Source organism: Sphaerodactylus townsendi, linkage group LG08 (assembly GCF_021028975.2).
Source record: "Sphaerodactylus townsendi isolate TG3544 linkage group LG08, MPM_Stown_v2.3, whole genome shotgun sequence".
NCBI lineage: Eukaryota > Metazoa > Chordata > Lepidosauria > Squamata > Sphaerodactylidae > Sphaerodactylus > Sphaerodactylus townsendi.
The window spans coordinates 36,093,297-36,113,661 of record NC_059432.1 but is presented as its reverse complement, the minus strand read 5'-3'; the positions used below and the strand labels follow the sequence as shown (position 1 = coordinate 36,113,661).

The 20,365-nt window shown below is 41.8% G+C and overlaps 1 protein-coding gene across 3 annotated transcripts in view; it reads right to left on the bottom strand.

Annotated features, from left to right (window-relative positions):
• MYOF (myoferlin) overlaps window positions 1-20,365 on the bottom strand; it is a 118,574-nt gene that overhangs the window by 45,185 nt on the left and 53,024 nt on the right. For all 3 annotated transcript variants that reach the window (XM_048505859.1, XM_048505860.1, XM_048505861.1), the window contains 10 exons: window positions 19,834-19,950; window positions 19,201-19,378; window positions 17,699-17,823; window positions 16,476-16,582; window positions 14,567-14,756; window positions 13,722-13,877; window positions 10,706-10,837; window positions 9,031-9,194; window positions 2,359-2,473; window positions 187-292 (listed from right to left, as the gene is read on the bottom strand). In XM_048505859.1, the coding sequence (XP_048361816.1) occupies window positions 187-292; window positions 2,359-2,473; window positions 9,031-9,194; window positions 10,706-10,837; window positions 13,722-13,877; window positions 14,567-14,756; window positions 16,476-16,582; window positions 17,699-17,823; window positions 19,201-19,378; window positions 19,834-19,950 (1,390 nt within the window). The remainder of the gene's footprint in view (window positions 1-186; window positions 293-2,358; window positions 2,474-9,030; window positions 9,195-10,705; window positions 10,838-13,721; window positions 13,878-14,566; window positions 14,757-16,475; window positions 16,583-17,698; window positions 17,824-19,200; window positions 19,379-19,833; window positions 19,951-20,365) is intronic.

Sequence of the window (20,365 nt, the reverse complement as noted above, 5' to 3'; positions counted from 1 at the left end):
AGGTCCTGCCAAAGTGTCCTCCAATAACTTATTAGCATGTGTGGGCATTCCTTTCAGATAAAAATGCAGCTTGTTGTAAAGCATGGGAGGTGGCACAGTTTGAAGAGCTCAAGTCCCAAACTCAGTTGGAGTTGCAAACCTTGTTAAGAATCTGATTTGAAAAGTATTGTAAAACTCTAGCCTCACCTTTTTCATCCACTGCTCGATTTATATCATAAATCCAAGCATCATCATCCCACATCCAACCTGGAGGGCAAGTGATCTCACTTGGTGGAGCTGTTTTTTCACCATTCTTTGGAACAGAGAAGGAAACACACATATGCCTATGTTCAGACTCTTAAAAAGACATAGCAGTTGTCTATTCAGCAAAATTATACTATAATTTCCCACTTAATAGTATTTATTTGCTTTGCTTCTTTACAACTTGTCTTACTTAAACTCAAGGTGGATTACAAAATACAAAGAAACCAGTTCAACCAGATAGCAGCAGCAGCAGCGTCGTCGTTGTCGTTGTCGTCGTCGTCATCATCGTTGTCGTCTGGATTTATATACCCCCTTTCTCTCCTGTAAGGAGACTCAAAGGGGCTTATAATCTCCTTTCCCTTCCCCCTCACAACAAACACCCTGTGAGGTAGGTGAGGCTGAGAGAGATCTGAAGAACTGTGACGAGCCCAAGGTTACCCAGCTGGCATGTGTTGAAGTGCACAAGCTAATCTGGTTCACCAGATAAGACTTCACAGCTCAAGTGGCAGAAGGGGAGTCAAACTCGGTTCTCCAAATTAGAGTGCACCTGCTCTTAACCACTACACCATGCTGGCTTTCAAGGCATCTGATCAACAATGCAATAGGACTAGGATTACAAAATTAGAAAACCATACAAACATAACAGTGCAATCCTGAGGAGGGGGGGAGGGTGAAACTGCAGAGGCATGACCCTGCTGCTGGGGTAAATTCCTCTTATACTGGTGTAAGGGGCACTTTTGCCAGTGTAGTGGCACTTATGCTGGTGCTTGGGAGCTGCACAGCGCCACAACGCCTGAATGCCAACACAGTGATGTACTAGCATTCCTCCAGAGGAGGAACCCAGCCCAGTGCCAAAGGGGGCATTCCCAAGGACAGAGCCAACTCCGGTTGGCTCCCTGAACCTTTTGGACCAGGAATGTCTCCATTTGCTGGAACAGATTTACACTGCCAAAAAGGTAGGCATAGACCACTGTGCTGCATGAGGGAATTTCACAGAGATCAGAGGAGCACTGCTTTTGGATTGTTATGCTCTTAGGAGGTGGCACTGCTGAACTGTCCCCAACACAACTGCCCTCACTCAAGGCTGCACTGTAAGGTATGATAATGGTACTAGAAATCAGAATGGAGAGTTTATTGTTGAATACTTTTTCGTGGATCTAAACTAGATCTGATGTTTGTAAAGCTTTTATCAGATCTGATGTTCGTTAAGCTTATGCTAAAGCGAAACTTTTAAAGAAGTGCATCTTTAAACAGGCTACAAGAGCTACCCTTTTGCAATTAGAAACATTTAGAGAAACAGTCTGCAGAAAAAAACATTACATTTCCCAGTCTATTGTGCATGATACATTATATTCAAAAGCATAAGGTAGAACAAAGTCCCTCATGGTGCCAGATAAAAAATTCAGTTGCAAAAGAAGCCCTCCCAATATGAACAGGAGATGCACAATACTGGGAAAGAGATAATTAACTTTGCACCACTGATGAAAAAAGGGCCTTCCGGCTACATAAACCCTAGTAAGGAAGGGAGAGACAAAGACCTGTTCTCTACCTGTCTTTTCCCGTACCATGGCTTAAAGCAGGGGTCTTCAAACTATGGCCCTCCAGATGTTCATGGACTACAATTCCCATCAGCCCCTGCCAGCATGGCCAAGTGGTAGGGCTCATGGGAATTGTAGTCTCTGAACATCTGGAGGGCCATAGTTTGAAGACCTCTGGCTTAAAGAAACAGAGTGGGATTTTTGGCACTGTCTTGTTGTTATGAATCTACAGTTTATGAATCTACAGTTTATGAATCTACAGAATGAGTATACTGCACATAATATTTTGAATAAATAAATAATGTAATTCCTATTTGCACTGTACATGATCAGATCATTTCAATTCTTAGTTGGAGCTTCATGATGTGTCCTTATGTCATAGAATCTGCATTCTATGTGTGTTTGACCACAGACACTAACAAATGAACTAACTTGAATTACATCATTCATTCATTTATTTATATTTTAAACTTATATCCCACCTGTTGTGTGGTGAGGTGGGGCTCTTGTACTACAATGTAGTTAAAAGGGGGCTATTAAAATGTAGGCGTGAAAACTCATCAAAAGCAAGACTAACCACATCAGTGTAACTCTCTTCAGCTGCTTTCCAGTCTCCTCCAGGGTAGCGGCTCTCATTTTGATACACTTCATCAGTAAACTCAGAATGACCAGCATCTGCTTCTGTCAACAAGCTGGTAAATAAGAAGAAAATTTCAAACTTGTTAAGTATTAAAATATATTCACTGAATGCACCAAGATATTCAAGAAATCTACTAGCTACATGTGAACTGTCTGACTTCAAACAAGCAGCTGCAGGGATCTTTGACTGATCCAATTTGATGGATAGGGTATGAACCACTTTTAGTGGCTGAAAAAGCCCAGAGTGGTTATTCACTCTAATATCTTCTGTTTAATGAACCATTTGGACTGGAAATTTAGGAGAAAATGCTGCTAGTTATGCTGCCTTCATGACATTGGGCTGCTTGACATATTACGTAGGCTGTGAGAACCTCTAGGGCAGTGGTGGTGAACCTATGGCACGGGTGCCAGAGGTGGCACTCAGAGCCCTCTCTGTGGGCATGCGCAAACAGAGCCCCCCCCCCACATCTAGGCTGGCCTGGGCCACTGGGCTCAATTATTAGCATTAAACATAAGACCTAGTTTTGGGGAAGCAGTGTAGGTAACCCTGTTAAGCGCTGTTAAACCCCACTGATTTTCACGCGAAGAACTAATGCGCGATCCTTTACCTGGAGTAAGCTCGGTTGCTGACAATGGGGCTTGCTTCTGAATAAACCCTCCCAGGGTCATAATTCACCTGTTGGAAGAGTTGCACTGTTGCTTCAAAGCAAAGCCACTGACTTCCACCAAGCTTACTCCCGAGTAACACACGCCTCGGAGCCAACTGTTTTTTCTAAACTAAAACCTCAGTATTCAGGTTAAATTGCCATGTTGGCACTTTGTGATAAATAAGTGGGTTTTGGGTTGCAATTTGGGCACTCGGTCTCGAAAAGGTTTGCTATCACTGCTGTAGGGAATGTATCATCTGTAGATGGCTGAAGGTGATGCTGCATCTATATGGTCCTCACCAATAATAATCACTCCATAAAAACATCCTGGGGCCCTTTTGTTTCTCTGGCAGTGTTAAAATGCGTGCAAACTATATTAACAATCTGTGAACAGCTAGACATTACAGGCAAGAGAAGTACAACACATAAGTTTTGAAAATTAAGCTCCCAATGCTTTTCTAACATGTCAACCACCACTTTTGCAACTGGGAAATTTTTATCAGCTCCAGAAACTAAATATCAATTAGCTGTGGAAACAGAAAACTAGGGAATTATATTTTGCAGTTAATTAGTTTTTTCAATGAACTGTAACTAAACTCAGATTACTTCCAACCACATTGCAAAACTAATATTTTCCTGTTATTTCACAAAGCACATACTTATTATCACAAATGTTTTGTATTTTTTAGTACATTTAAAAAATTAAAATATAAAAATGTACATGAAGGGTAATTAAAAATGATAATACAGTAACAGAAAATGTGTCACCCAAAATAGAATGTAGCTTTTCTTTGGTTAACTGGGATTTCAGAGTTTTGTGCTGCCACCTGTTGGCTAAGTTATACTATAAACCAGTGGTTCTCAACCTGTGGGTCGCGACCCCTTTGAGGGTCAAACGGCCCTTTCACAGGGGTCGCCCAAGACTCTCTGCATTAGTGTTCTCCAACTGTAAAATGGATAAATGTTAGGGTTGGGGGTCACCACAACATGACGAACTGTATTAAAGGGTCGTGGCAGTAGAGAGGTTGAGAACCACTGCTATAAGCACTGTTTTGAAAGGCTTCTTCATGTATTGGTAAGAGCTTTTCCATATCTGAGGCATAAACTAGCTTTGAGAAGGCAGCATCTGTAATGCACATGAGCATAATGGCTGGTGTAGTTTTTCATCACAAACTGATGGAAGAGACAGCTGCTTAAAGCCTGGTGTGGAAAAAAAATATGGCTGAAGTCTCCCACTTTAGCAGTTTAAATCTAATTTACTTCACTTGAACTCAACAGATCTAAGGAACCTGTATGCAGGACTGCAGTCAAATACTCACTTGGGCATACACTAAGGTGACCATTAGTCCCGCTTTTCGCGGGACCCTCCCGCTTTTAAAGAACTTGTCCCGCGTCCCGCGGCGATTTTAAAAAGTCCCGATTTTTGCCAGTTGGAAGGGCATGTGAATGAGGGAGCCACGAGATTTTTTTTGCCTCGTTGCGCCCCTCCTCCTCAGCAGCAGTGCGGTTGCGTGCCGGCCTGGCGCGTTAAAAGTTTCCCACCAAACGACCAGCGCGGCGGCGGCGGCGCCACCCACTTCCCTGTGAAACTAACTGGCGCGTGTGTGAAACGTGGCCGGCCGGGGCGAAGAGGCGAAGCCGACTGCAGCTGCGTGTGGCTCGCAGGCAGGCAGGCAGTTGCGGGGGGGAAGGAGGAACTCCGGGTGCGGGTGGAAGTCACCGGGTGGCGTGACCGCGACCAACCGGCAACCCTGCAAGCCCTGCTGCGGAATCTGACTGGCTGGCAAGCAAGGTAAACCGAGCTCCGTCTCTGGTTGCCCCCATTCTTTCAGAGGGGGGAAAAACAGCAAAAATGTGGGAACTGGGAAGGGCTAGGGTAACTTTCTTTTCTTCCAGTCTTGCAATGCGTGGAACTCTTCAAAAAACAACAACCCTACTCATTGGTTTGTTCGGCAGGTGCAGGGGAGAGAGAGGAGGAACTCCGGGTGCGGCTGGTGGTCACCGGGCGGCTTGGGATCACTTTTCTTCCAGCCTTGCAGATCTTGCAATGCGTGGAAATCTTGATCCCCCCCCAGCTCATTGGTTTGTTCCTCCCCAATCGGAGGCCAATAGGCTTTTTAAACGAAGGTCTTGGGAGGGGCCATTCCCTAGAGAGGAGGAAGGGAGCCGGCAGGTTGCTGGCTTGGGGCATTGGAGTGAAATTAGAATCCTTTATTTTTTTCCCAGCCTGCATCAGCCAAGTAAGTCCTGCATGTTCACTTGGAGTGTAGGGTAGGTCAAAAGAACTTGCAAGAAATTATCTAGGTTGTTTTGGAAAAGGGAAATTTCTGTTGTGGCTGACAAATATGTTCTGGGGTGGAAGAGGAGGCAGACAGTCATGTTCTCATACACTGTTTCTTGGTGGGCCTCTGTAAAGGAGGGACTAGTTCTTGCAATGCATATTTGATATGTGTTTGAATGGATTCTTACATTGCAGCTTGTATGGATCATCACAAATACAACCTTGAGCATCATTTTTTGGTGGGGAGGGAGTCACAGATTGAATTGGTTTGGACTGTTAGTGGATGACACAAACAAAAACTTTCCTTGTTTTAAAAACTGTCAAGTAAAAGTTAGCGTGTCATTGATTTTTTTAAATTGATTTAAATTTTTTTACTCAATCAGATTTTAAATATGAAATGCTTTTAATGGAAACATCTACCTATAGATAATTTGAATAGTTTTCTGTTCAAGAGACATTATAGTCTGATGGTTATTTATCATGAAATAAGGATTAGTTTTTAATTTATGTAGAATGAGACTGTATATTCATGCAATGCTTAAAAAATTGTGTAGATGAATTCCATTAACCCATTCACAATGTTATGCTCTTCCAGAGATTTCTGTAACATTATTTTGGGCAGTTTTTCCATGCAGAAGATATTATTACAGACAGTTCTCAAAACTGTGAATTTGTGTCTACAGAGATAACATGCCTCTTCTTCACTGGAAAAATATTATAAAATAAGCATTGAGTTGAGAAAAGACCTTAATCCCATTGTTCTGTTTGAAGAACAATTCTGGATCCATACACTGCCTTTCTCTCCTGTAGAGACGCCCACCGCCGCATTCTACCCCCTTTCCCTACCTCTCCCCATAACAGACATGTTGTACGGTCTGTGGGACTGAGAGAGACTGGCCCAAGGTCACCCAGCAGGAATGTAGGGGTGCAGAAACACATCTGGTTCATCAGATAAGAGTCTGTCACTCATGGAGGAGTAAAGAATCTAACCTGCTTCTTAATCTGCTCTTAACCACTACACCATGCTGGTTTTGCAAATGTATGTACACAGAATCTACCCCTCACCTCTTTAGTGTTAAGTTTCAAGAAGTTCATTGAATAGAAGATTGTTTGGAGTGGAACAGATCTGCACAAGAAGCTAAGGCCCCTTCCGCACACGCAAAATAATGCGTTTTCAAACCACTTTCACAACTGTTGCAAGTGGATTTTGCTATTCCGCACAGCTTCAAAGAGCACTGAAAGCAGTTTGAAAGTGCATTATTCTGCATGTGCGGAATGAGCCTAAGTGTGAGGAGATGGGGAAGGCAGTAAAATGTCCATGAAACCTTTTGGACAGAATAGAGGCAAAGGTTTTGGGATATTTATTTGTGTAGCCAGAGATTAGGTCATATTATTCTATCTGTGGAAGAGCAGAATCTGTAACCACACTCCATTTTTCCCCCTAACTCATCAATCACAAAAAAAATATTACAGTGTTTGTCAGGGAGTTGATGGCAAAGCTCTGCTGTATATGGGGAGGGGACTGCACTGCAGGGTTATGTAATGGCAGTGCATCCAAGAAATGGCAGAGTGTCAACAGTGACACCACCAGCACTACCATTCCATTCCATTCCAAATCACAAAAAAGGAACACAAGCCATGTGTCTAAGAAAGAATAGGAAGAGGCCTATTAGAATGACACCTGAATGCCATCGTTTGGTCAAGAGTGTATTGATAGCTTCCAAGATCTGGCAAAATCAGGCTATGCCATAGCATTCCACGGCCAGCCAGATCTACCCTTTAGAGATGTTAAAAAGTCCCACTTATCATGCATCACACTTCTTGATGCATGATCACACACTTGAGCATATGTTAATTCTGCTCTGCCTTTCAATGCACCATGCAAGCAGTTTTCACCCACAGTAAAATAAATCCATTTCTTTTGAGTTGCCATTGCAAACCAGCCTCTCTTTCTACAAGTTCATCTGAACAACCACGGGCTGAGATGAGTCATGTCAGGGGTCTGGAACACATTTAAGGGTCACACTATTAGTACAGAGACACACCTTTAAAAACTTTTTCCAAGTGCTGGGTCACTCTGTGTGGTTCTAAGATTCACAGTGCAATCCAAAACGGAGCGATTCCAGTCTGGAGCAGCAGTGGCATAGTGTTTATGAGCAGGTACGCTCTAATTTGGAGAACTGGTTTTGATTTCCTGCTCTGCCACTTGAGCTGTGGAGATTTCCTGCTCTGCCACTTGAGCTGTGGAGGCTTATCTGGGGAACTAGATTAGTCTGTGCACTCCAAGACATGCCAGCTGGGTGACCTTGAGCTAGTTACAGTTCTTCTGAGCTCTCTCAGCCCCACCCATCTCACAAGGGGTTTGGTGTGAGGGGTGGAAGGAGATTGTAAACCCTTTGAGTCTCTTTACAGGAGAGAAAGGGGGGATATAAATCCAAACTCTTCTTCTTCTTTTTCTAACCCCACTGACTTCAATGGCTTTAGACTGGAGCACCTCTGTTTTGGATTGCACTGTTGGGGTGGTAATCTTCAGTAGGGTTCAGAGGAATTCTGTGTGATCTGTGGACTTCAGTGGAGTTCTCCAGTTCTGAAATGAGGATATCTGTTATGGTCTTGCATTTGACAAAGGCTGCACTAGGGTATGGAAATGTTCAAACTTCCAAGGGGAATTTTAGTGCCCAATAAGTTGTTTAATCTGTGATTCAACATATAGACCAAATTTTTAATCAAGAACCCCCCCCCCCCCCCCCCCCCCCCGTCAATGGTGTCCCACTTTACCAATGTTAAAATCTGGTCACCTTAGCATATACATTTACAATGATTTTTCTTTGTTGTGGGAAGTGTGCAGACATAGACACAAACAAGACTAAAAGCATCACAGGTGTTCATGTGTAACTCTTATCTCTGAATGTCAGGGCAATGAAAACCTATCAAGATCCAGTTGGACTCTGCCTTCCAAGGCAATTTCTGGACACTCTGTTGCTGGAGTCTTGATTCTGATCTGACAAGACTATAAAGGCTTCCAAGCCAGGCCTGGCCTTAGACTGGACAACAGTTAATCTTCCTGTGTGGACAAACTAGCACGACAGGTATTGCCAGCCATTTTAAATAGAAACAGCTGCCACGAGAGACCTCACTTTGGATGGAGAATGTGGCATATATATGTGAGCCCTTTCTACATCACGCATAACAGGCAGCAGGCAGGCAGGCATCTGTGCTTTTTTTCCTTTCCAAGGTCAGCAGTAATTAGTCGCAAACTTTCCACTTCCCTAGTACCACAACAGGACCCAGACCCCCCCCCCTCCCCCAGCAATAATCTGCTTCTAAGATCCAAATTGCATATCTGGAGTTCATGTTATTGATTTCCAACAGTACACAAGCTTGTTACATTGTTTTTCTTTTCTTTTTTCTTTTAAAGTAGAACATATATATTGCCCTGACTTGGGATGCTGTGTAAATGCCCCCACTTACAACAATAGCAGACTGCAAAAAAAAATCCCAAAAGATCTAAGATAGTACTGATTTAAATACCCTAACTGGGAAGTTTCTAGCAAAACTGGTTTCTATCTGGGTGGGTCACAGCACATAAAAGTGTCTATCTCTCTTCCTGCAAAGTGTTGGCATTTCCTCGATGGGAAATTACTTTTGTTCTGTGGTAGAGTAATTAAAACAAAAACCTGACCTTCTTTCAGGATCAACAAACCAGTCGTCATCCCACTCCCAGCCTTTGGGAGGCAGAAAATACTCTCTTTTCAGCTTGATTTTTCCTGTGACATCAGAAAATTTGTGGCGGCCGACAAGTCCTGAAGTTCCCCATTTTCCAAACATAAGAGCCTGATTTTCATACTATTTGAAAAATGAAGAAAGCAATGATAGAGTCTGATGAAAAATCTCTTGCATTTGATATCTCACCAACTTTAGAATCAAAGAATATTCCTCACATTTGGGTGCTGTGTGGTTTCCGGACTGTATGGCTGTGTTCTAGCAGCATTCTCTCCTGACCTTTCACCTGCATCTGTGGCTGGCATCTTCAGAGGATCTGATGTTGGGAAAGCAAGTGGAGTATATATACCTGTTGGAGTGTTCAGGGTGGGTGAAGAACAGATAATGTTTTTTCACCCACCCTGGACACTCCAACAGGTATATATACTCCACTTGCTTTCCCAACATCAGATCCTCTGAAGATGCCAGCCACAGATGCAGGTGAAACATCAGGAGAGAATGCTTCTAGAACACGGCCGTACAGCCCGGAAACCACACAGCACCCAAGTGATTCCGGCCGTGAAAGCCTTCGACAATACATTCCTCACATTGCCTTTCTCAGGACAGTCACATAGAAGCCCCAATGACCTGTGAGTCTTTCAACACTGTAAAATATTTACAACTGCATGTATTGACTGATAATACTGCTTTGATAGTACTGCTCACCAAGTACACATGGTGCAGGTATCCTTCAGTGTAGCTATTTTTAGAAAGAAAGCTATAATTCACCTCGAGCTCAATTCAAATAGTGAGAAAAAGGTAATACTTCAATCACTTACAGACAGAACCTGCCCAATTTCATAATTTGAACTTTACTGCATAATTTAGAGGAACTGAAGCCAAACTTAATTTGACAACTATTTTCAGTATCGTGACATATGCAGACTTGTGAATAAAATGAGCATTTTACTGCGTGCGCACAAATTTCTCACCCACAATCAGATACCACAGTCCTCAGAGGAAAGAACATTATTTATGGATAGATTTCAGGGATGCTTGAGGTGCAACATTTCTCTTCCAGAAATTAAGCACTGGGCTATTATCTGTCAGGTGCCAAATGGGACAAAGGCAGGCTACAATGGCACTCTGTCTTAGCCTCTTGACTCTATTAAATTTCTTATGCACATGAAGTAGACTTTTTATAGAAAGATAACAGTATTTTCACGCTCTACACATCATCAGTGGGGCAACCTGTGATACCAGTTAGAATGGTGCTGATTTTGGAATACACTGAATTTATCAGAGGTGGTAAAAGTGAAATTAAAGTTTCCTATGACTGATGGGACAAATGATCTTTGAGCAAATGATCTCATACATATGATCTGTCAATTTAGGGTACAAGACTTTGGGTCTTGAAGTTCCCCTGAGCACACCATTAAAATGAAAGCTGTGTGAGTGCCACTGACTGAGTGTGTTTGTGTGTAGCTGTCATTTCACAAGGGTTTGCACAGGAGAACTTTCTTATACCCTGACACTCTAGGATGAGGGGGAGGGCAAAAATTCTGTAAAATCCCCCAAGATCTTGTCTCAAACTTTAATGTGAAGAAAGGCAAAATTCTAAACAACTGTAGAATCAAAATTGTTAGTTCACCTACCATTTCAGCAAAGACACTAAATGTTCCTTCGGCAAAGCTATTAAACTTCTTCTCAACCGCACTCAATCCCAGCCAAACATTAACCCGCAACTGTGCAGGTATTTTTGCGCCGTTGTTTTTGTCCTGTGGGTACTAAATCACATAAAAACAATTGCTATCCTTTAGGGTCATGCAAATATCAACTAAACAAATACAGTAGAGAGCCAGCACGGGGTAGTGTTTAAGAGTGGCAGACCCTAATCTGGAGAATGAAAGTTTCAGGGGATGGCCCATGTTAGTCTGTAAGTGCTACAAGTCCAGTAGCACCTTAAGCATTAACAAAATGTTCTCAGTATATGTTTTGTGAGTGAAAGCGATCTTCATCAGATAATGAATAAGAATTTGTCATTAATTAATACGCAAATGCACATCTGCCTGTTGCATTTCTGCATAATTTACAGCTCAGGTGTGACTTTTTCATGAGCATGGGTAATGATACTGTGTGTCTTCCTCAGCTGTGATATGATCATTCAGTCATTCCTAATTTGGAGATATAGTAGAATTATCTGCCCTCAAGCCCACTGTGTTTCTGAATGTGTATTTCTTTTGGGGCTGCTGCCCCTTCACAGTCAGTCGATACATTTTAGAATTGTTGGCAGCAGAGTGATCCCTTCAGGCTGGACGTTTCTTTCTTTATTGCACATCTGTAGTTTTACAAAGTGTCTTACAAGATCCTTCTCCCTACTCTTTTTTCCTTACATCAACAACCCTGTGAGGTAGGTCGGGTGTAAGAGTGTCATGGGCCTCCCAGTTTAACCAAGAAAGAAGGGTATCTAATCCATTGATAGTTTGGGAAACTCCTATCAACATGACATTTGATTTTCAAGCTACTCAGTGATGACAAGGAAACATGAACAATGATTAATATTGCCAGTTTCAGACTTGGGCAAGGACAAACTCATTGTTTGACAAGGGCTGGGAATGAAAAACAGGAAAAGAATTAGCAGTCTGGCTGTGCTTGGCCAGCAGCACACTGACAAGTCATGGATAATGTTCTTAAAATTGTTTCTGGGTGTTGCTGAACTTGAAAAAATATTTAAATGTTACAACTTACTGGGTAGGCACAGATCACTGGGACACAGGACATGTGCGTGTTGAATATAAGAAGAGACTGGATTTATACCCCACTTTTTTATCCTGTAAGGAGACTCAAGGCAGCTTACAAACTCCTTCCCTTCCTCTCCCCATAACAGACACTTTGTGAGGCAGGTGGGGCTGAGAGAGTTCTAAAGAACTGTGACTAGCAGCTAGCCCAAGGTCACCCAGCAGCTTCATGTGTAGAAGCAGGGAAACAAATTGGTTCACCAGATAAGAGTCCACCGCTTATGCAGAGGAGTGAGGAATCAAATCCAGTTCAATATCATTGTTATAACAGAAACCCACAGGAAAACTGCAAGCATAATTTAATGCAATTAGGACTCTTATTCAGATCTCTGGGAATGTAATTCTAGCAGAATACAAACTCAAATAGAATGGAAGAAAGTGAGGGGATACAATAGAATCATAAAATCAGAGCTGAAAGGGGCTCACTGCAGGATTAGCCTGAAGTAACCATGACGAAAGCACAACCCGGGGCTTACCGTGGGCCACTATCGCTACTTGGGAGTGTGTGTGGGGAGAGGAGGGAGCAAGAGGTAGGTTTCGCACCAGCTGCATGGTCCCCTCATAGGTGGGGCTGTGGCAGCCCGGCCTGAGTGAGCAGGTGAGGTGGGCAGGGTAAGTGGAGCTGCGGCAGCCTGGCCATTTAAGGGTCCTCACCTCTTCAGCTCGGTGCTCCACTTACCCACCCTCCCTCTTTTATGAAAGTTTTGGGCATAGTTGTTCTGGGTTCTGTTCATTGTTTGCTTAATTTCTCACAGTTTGGCGGGTTGTGAATGGGGATCAATCCATTTTGGGGAGGAGGAGCCTGCGTGCCAGCCCTCCCCATTTGTGGGGCCCGAGGTTGGGGTGAGCCTCAGTACTGCATGCCCAGATATGGGTTGCTGGTGGCTTGAACCCTCAGGAAGCGAGGGGAGTTACATTTAGAGGACAGCACTCAGATAGTTCCCACTGTCTTGCTGCTGCTGGTTCCCCCAGCACTCGGGCCTGGGGAAGGGTGTCACTAGGGGACAGCAAGGGTGCTGCCCAGTGGTCAGATCCATCCCCTATGCTGTGGCTCTGCTTCCTTAGCCAGCAAAACCCAAAACTGTGGCCAATTTTATTCCACAAATGGTTGCCCTGTGTCTTATTGTGGGTCCTCGATCTTCTTCTCCCCTCTTTGGATGGCAAGTGTTTGCACAACCGCTGCTTAAAGACTGCCAGTGAAGGGGAGCTCACCACCAAATACTTGCCCATACCTGTCTATAATCTATGAAGCTCTTTCTCCTCTTTGCCTTATATTTGGCAGAGAGTGTCCTTGAATCAAGAGGTACAATTCCTGAAATTTCATCAAAATTGCATAGAAAACAGCCAGAAATTTGATTTAAATACGCTTTCCTATAAGATCTGGAGTTTTTGGTCGTTCTGGGTAAAAACCTCTGAAAATATTATCTGTATAAAATCAAAAAGCAAGGATGTTATAGCTGGAGATGTATTTCCCACTGAAACCAATGGCAAACAAAAAGGAAAATGGACCAGTGGAAAGGTGAATTAAATTTTGGAGACCCTACCTCTATGTGTCTGAGTACTTTGAACTCTAATTATTTAATTAGTTATTCTTCAAGGAAATAGTAATGAAGGGGAAATGAATCCACATTAGTTAAATAGGTTGCATATCTATATATCTACATACATGGAGTTCTTAAATTGTGTGTTCTGATCCCAAAATGTGGATATCTATATTAGCAGTGTCAGGACTGTTCATACAGTGTTGCTCTTCCCACGACAATATTCTACTTCAAACTTGCTCTAAAACCTATAGTCTTCCATGCCACCAACTTAAATGCGCATTGTAGCCCTAAATATTTTTAAAATGTTCACATGGTTGGGCTCATGTTACCTTTAGAAAGACGGTCTGGGTCTTCCCGCAATACTTTCCAGATGCCCCAGCACTTGTAGTGGAATATAAAACCTCGTGGGCAGGAATGCGTGCATAGGCGAGCCTCTTCTCCCCTCGGATCATCCAGATGATCACATCAGGCATGCTGTTCTGTGGCTTTTGTTTTAAGTCGGGGAGACAAATGGAAACAGAATTTTACTTTGCAATATAATATCACTTTGCAATATAATATTGATGCCTGAGATTATTAAAGACAAAAATGCTGCACAAAATTTGCTTTTCAACTTTAATGAAGTTACTTCTCATGGAGAATTACATGCCCCCTTATCATTTTTGGTTTGTTACAATATATAATCTAAGAACCAAAATATAATCTAAGAACCAAAAAAAAATTCAAAGAAAAGGGAGTGAAATTGGCATAGGAGGATAACACTGACAAAATTATATTTTCTTAATTTTCTTTTTGTTTTCTCCCAGGATTTTGCTGTAGTTCTGTTCCTGCACTATCAAGTGTAACTATTTAACAAAGTAAAGGTTTTTTTGTATTGTTGAAGCCTTTTTACTCCTAATGTTTTGCCCACGTCTATGGCTGGCATCTTCAGAGGCATGTCACGGTAAGATGTGTTTCTTTCTATGAATTTTTTTTTCTTTTCAGCTGGTATTATATTCAATAACATTCTCCAGGTATTTCATTTCTATGAATTCCTTTGCCATCTATTTGATCTCCACAATATCTATATCTATAGCAAACTACATTTTTGTTCCATCCAGGGTCAAGTTTAAAGATACAATGCTCCAAAATCATTGTATATTTTTAGAGGAAGACAAATAGACAGACAACTAACCTCTTCACTTAAATGTATTAGTTTATCCAACCAATCTTCAATATCTGTCAGAGTGGCCTTCACATCTTGGACTTCATCCCTCAATCTTGCTGCTGCCTCCTGAATTTGCTTAAATGATTTGAGCCGCAGTTTTCGGATGTGGGTATCAAGGATTGTAATATTCTGCTTGCCTTCAGCAGGGAATTCCTTACTGAAGGGAGAAACAAATAGGCTTCTTAGTAGTATTTATTCAATATGCCAAATCTCCAGATGGCACAAAAGATCAAAATTATGCATATAAATTCATATAAACAACCACCATAAAACTTTCAATATTAAAACAAGCCCAAAAAACTCAATACGGAGCAACATATAAACCTATAAAACCATTTTCAACCTAGGAGTATTAGACCATCAAAAACAGATCAAAATTACGAAACAAATCAGTTAAAAGCCTAGGTAAAGAGGAATGTTTTGTTTTGTTACCAAAACAACAATAAAAAGGCCCAAAGTGAGCCAAGGCATTCAAAAGACAATGTACTACATTGAAAAAGCCCTCATCTGTGGCATAAATACAATTCCATAAACAGTCTGTGGAAATGTGCAACTAGGTCAAGGTGACCAGACGTCCCGCTTTTGGTGGGACAGTCCCGCCTTAAACCAATTTGTCCCATGTCCCGTGGGTTTTTTGAACCGTCCAGTTTTTTGGAAGGCTGCCGCACTGCCTTCTGAGGCACTCCCCTTTTTCCTGCCTTGTGACAGGGCGGGAAACAGGAGCGCCCCAGAAGGCAGTGCGGCAGCCTCCCGCGCACGCGGCCGCAGGAGCACACTGCCTTTTGGGGCGCTCCCGGTTTCCCGCCCTGTGACAGGGTGGGAAATGGGAGCGCCCCAGAAGGCAGTGTGCTCCTGCGGCTGTGTGCGTGCATGCGCGCGCGCGGCCACCCACCCGGGTCCCGGTTTACAAAGGTGACAATCTGGTCACCTTAAACTAGGCCTCATTTCCCAGTACCGGTAATATAACAAATAATATATAAGGTATTACGTTTTTGAGATCAGGGGCAATAGGATGTCTTACTCATTACTCAGTCCAGCATGAACTAGTGACTTTTGACCTCTTATGTCCCAATTGCCACTTACATAGCTCCTGTTTCTGCCTGGCTACTCAATCTGAGCAACCCATTGCACAGTACAGACAGAACTGCAATAGACTGTTCTGCCCTGCCTTTGGTTTGCCTTTCAGCATCAGCTAAAGATATACTCATCGCCTTAGAGCTGGTGACAACCACCTGACAAGGTGCAATTATAAAGCTGAGCAGCTATTACTGGCTGTACGCAGTCTTTAGATGGTCTTTCTAAGGAGAACAGGATCAAGGCACCTCACTCTAGTGCAGGGGTAGGGAACCTGCGGCTCTCCAGATGTTCAGGAACTACAATTCCCATCAGACCCTACCAGCATGGCCAATTGGCCATGCTGACAGAGGCTGATGGGAATTGTAGTTCCTGAACATCTGGAGAGCCGCAGGTTCCCTACCCCTGCTCTAGTGCAAGAAAACTCTTATCCTTTTGTTCTAGTGTTGGCCCTGCTCCCTGACCCACAATAGCAGCCACCATCAATCCATCCACCTCAGTATGGAGAGATGGCCTTGAGAAGCACAGAAGCTCTGCAAAAAGGGATTCTGCTAGAGAGACAAGGGATAGTGAGTACCATTTTAAATCATGCAAAGCACAGCTCTGAAATATTTGTAGAGCTAAGCATCATTACAAAGGCATGAGAGATGGAGCTGTCCAGCTCTGTTCTTCTGGCCTCAGACAGCAGTAATAGCTATAGCAAAATAGAGACACTGGTATTTGCAAACTTAGTAAAAAACCACCATAACATCAGAATTGACATTTTCAACTGTTCCAGAGATAAAAGTAATGGATAATCTACCTTAAATCCTCCATAAGTTCGTCAATTAGCTTCAGCCATATCTTAAACAAGTGGTCTTCTGACATCTTTTCCTGTATTGCTGATTTGAAGGCTGCTAAGTTTGTTTGCTGCAAATTCAAAGAATTGTACAAGGCCATATACATTAGCTATTGATACCAATTTTTTCATATTATGACTTTTCTCCTGTATGAGAAAGTTGTTTCTAAAGGGCATACATGTAAAAGTTACTTTCAAATTTATCAAGCACACTCGTGATAGGTATTTACACATGTGGTGGGTCTGCAGAAAGTTCATCTGTATAGAATCAACCATCTACAAGGACACATGGAGTGAGATAGAAAAACATTGGGAAGACATGCGGAACACTGGCAAATAAAGAAGGATAGTGCCAAACTGAAAGCAAATTTCATTGTAATATGGAATTTTCATCCGTTTATTTCAAATGAGCTTTCTTCCAGAACTTCCCAGTTGGTGAAGGAAGTTGGAGAACTTCTATTACAGAAAGCTTTGTGAGGCTTTGCTTTAAAAAATCATTGCCGTTTTGACTAATGTTTAAATTTTACTTCTTGTTCACTACCTTGGGCATCCCAGAGGTAGAAAAATGCATCAAAATTTCAGCAAAATGGAAGTATCTTGTCTATACTTTCACACATGCTTTTTATGTGCTTCATCTGTGAGGAAGGGAAAGGAAACATGAACATACTTTTTCCCCACATATACTGCTCTCCTGACAGGTAATTGTAAGGGAAATCTTAAGCGGGGTTATTCACTTTTATGCCTATTGGCATCAATGGCTTAGATGGGCAGAGTTTAAAAGAACAATAGCCCTTTTCCTTAAGTGCAAAAAGGTAAGTATTGATCTTAATTTCTCTGGAGAAAAAAAATCACAGTCACACATTCAACTCAAGAGTTTTTTGGTGGCAATGAAGTAAATCATGCACCAGTAGATGGATTCTGGGAAAATGCACATGAATGGTATAATGGTATCAAAATTTCTAAAAATATATGTGTTCTCAGAATGGCTATAGGTATCATGAAGAAATATTGTTTGGAGCTCTTATGAGGCAAGAGCTGTTTTTTCTTACTGTGAAAATCTACCAAGAAGTCTAACTTTACACTATTGATTACTTTTCTGTATTCATAATGGCAACTTACCTATTTTTTTTAAAAAAGCAGCCAAATGCATAGATTATGTGAAAAAGAAACAATCATAAATGACTTACCAGTTTTTCCACTATCACAAGAATAATATTTAAGGGATCCAGTCTATGACTTATATCTTCCCAAAATGAAGTCAGAGTCACTACTGGCTTTGTGTTTGCCCATGGCAGGTAGTAGTAGTAGTTTCCTGAGGTGAGACATTCATGTATGAAGAATTATTTTGACAGAATGTCCTTTTGCTAAACAATATATACAATTATGATACTTTAGTATGGGTTAGATGAGCTATTTTGTTGAATGAGATGGGAAATCCAAATAAAGATGTTAGTAGTTAGTAGTAAATAGTTCAGTAAACGTATTACTTGCTGCCTGTCATAACAGCATTCCCAAACCTGTTACCTCAGTCAGCTGCCTTACTCTTCCTTATGGCAGAGACTATCATGACTCTGTTCAATAAAAACCATTTGGTGAGTACATCTGCAATGAGACAGACTTTACATTCCCAGTAGCCCACTATGAAAGAATCTATACACGTCTGAATGTTTGGAGAAAGTAAACCTGCACTGGAATTGGCTGCTCTGAAGGCAGCTGGCTGGTACCTGATCAAGAAGACTGTAACAACTATGCATTTGCCTGAACAGGCCCTAGTTTTCCCAGATAATTAATTGAAAAGGAGCATCACATGTACTCTTTTATCTTTTCAGAAGAATAAATATTATTACTTTGGCCAATGAATTCAAAAAAATGAGAAATATCCAAGGTTTGAAAACAAGCAATTTCAGCTATGGAAAAAGTCAGCAGGGTGTAGTGGTTAGAGTATCAAGATAGGATCTGGAAGACCCAGGGATGAATCCTACTCTGCCATGGAACCTTGCTGGGAGATGTTGGGCTAGAAACACATTCACTGTCTAATGTACCTCACAGGGCTGTTATTGTGGGAAAAGGCAGGGTATAAATAAAATTCTGCTAGCAGAAGAGAGGGAGTGATTTGTGCTGACTGTTCCTTCCCACCACAGACCCTGCATCATATCTAGTTGACTTACTAGGTGTTCCTTGATATCCAGGAATAGCATTTGGATGTACACAGGAAGTTACAATGAAATGGGGAGATGGGAAAGTTCCATTTGTAGGCTGATAGATGCAACTTATCTTTTTTTTCATGTTTTTATCGCTATTAGTCATATTGTGTTTTTCAAATGCATGAAGCTGGCTTAATCTAAATCTATATCCATGGCAGTAGTACTTTCTTCATTTAGTGTAATTATGTGATTCTGAAGTTTGAAGCTGTAGTTCCAAATAAAGAGAGACAGAGAGGAAAATACAAATACATGCAACTGGTCACAGGGTTGCTGTCTTTCAAACATTTTCCCCCCAGAAAAAAGGCTTTAATGCAGGGGTTTCCAACTTATGGCTTTCCAGATTTTCATGGACTACAATTCCCGTCAACCCCTGACAGCATCACTACTTGGCAGAGCTGATGGGAATCTCAGTCTATGAACATCTGGAGGGCCATAGATTGGAGATCCCCTGCTTTAGTGCCAATTTGTGTAATAGTAATACTCACCATCAAAAACACCACGACTGTACTGAGTTGTTGATGCCAGTGGTTTACAGGTGTTATCAAATTTATTCCCATAATTCCCAATGCTAACTTCAAACTGGATAGCCTCACCAATGTCTTGTAACATAGCAGCAGAATGGAATACAACACTGAGACTGTACTTTCTTCTGCGCTGATATTTCTGTAGGTTCCAACAGGAATGGTGGTTTAAGTAAAAATGCCATTTAAAAAGCAAATGCACCAAAACATATAAAGATATAAACATATAAATATATAAACAAAACATATAAAATGCCCCACAGCTCATGCCTAATCATATTTATTTGAAAATATTTATTAACTTCATCATGATTTTTTCCAAGTGTTTTAAGTTCAGCACTGCGATCTGTAGTACAATAATACTTACAAGCCCATTGAGAAGATGCCCACTTGGCATTTTGTTCAAAATTTCCATCACTAAAAGATCTCAACACATTCAAGAAACGGCACTTAGAAATGAAAGTGTTGTTTTCACTTCATATTTTTAGTATGGAGATAAATTGGGAGATGCAATGAATCCTCTGAGAACCCAAACCATCTAATTTAAATATGTCACATCTCTATATTGCACCTACGGGGTAGCAAAACAGGACCTACCTCAACAACCAGTATGTCATCACTGGGTATTGTCTCAATCTTCTTACTACGAGGTTCACAATCAAGCAGTGTACATAGTTCCACTAAGATTCTGCCTCTGTAGGCTACACCTTCCCCCTGTAACACAATCAGATTACCTCAATCTGTATATTTGTAAAGTTTGCATACTCATTTATATCATGCATGCCATCTGCTTTCTTGCATTGCATAACTGATCATGTTTTCAAAATTAGAAATGTTTCCTTCTATTAACATTAAAAATGAAGAAATATGTTAAGTGGAAATTGAAGGCTGGGGTTTGCCTAGAATTGCTGTGGGTACAAAGATGACGTGGATTTTGACTCATTTCTTCCTCCAATGGCAGCCCCAAATGCCTTCCCCCAATACTACTTCTGGGGGTTGCAATTCCCCCCTTGGGAATAACAGGGGAGGGGAATCAGTGGTTTTCCATGGGAAGGGGGAATGAGCGAGAATCACCTCCCTCCTTGTACCTGCAGAAATTCTAGGCAAGATCCAAGCCTGAACTTTTGCT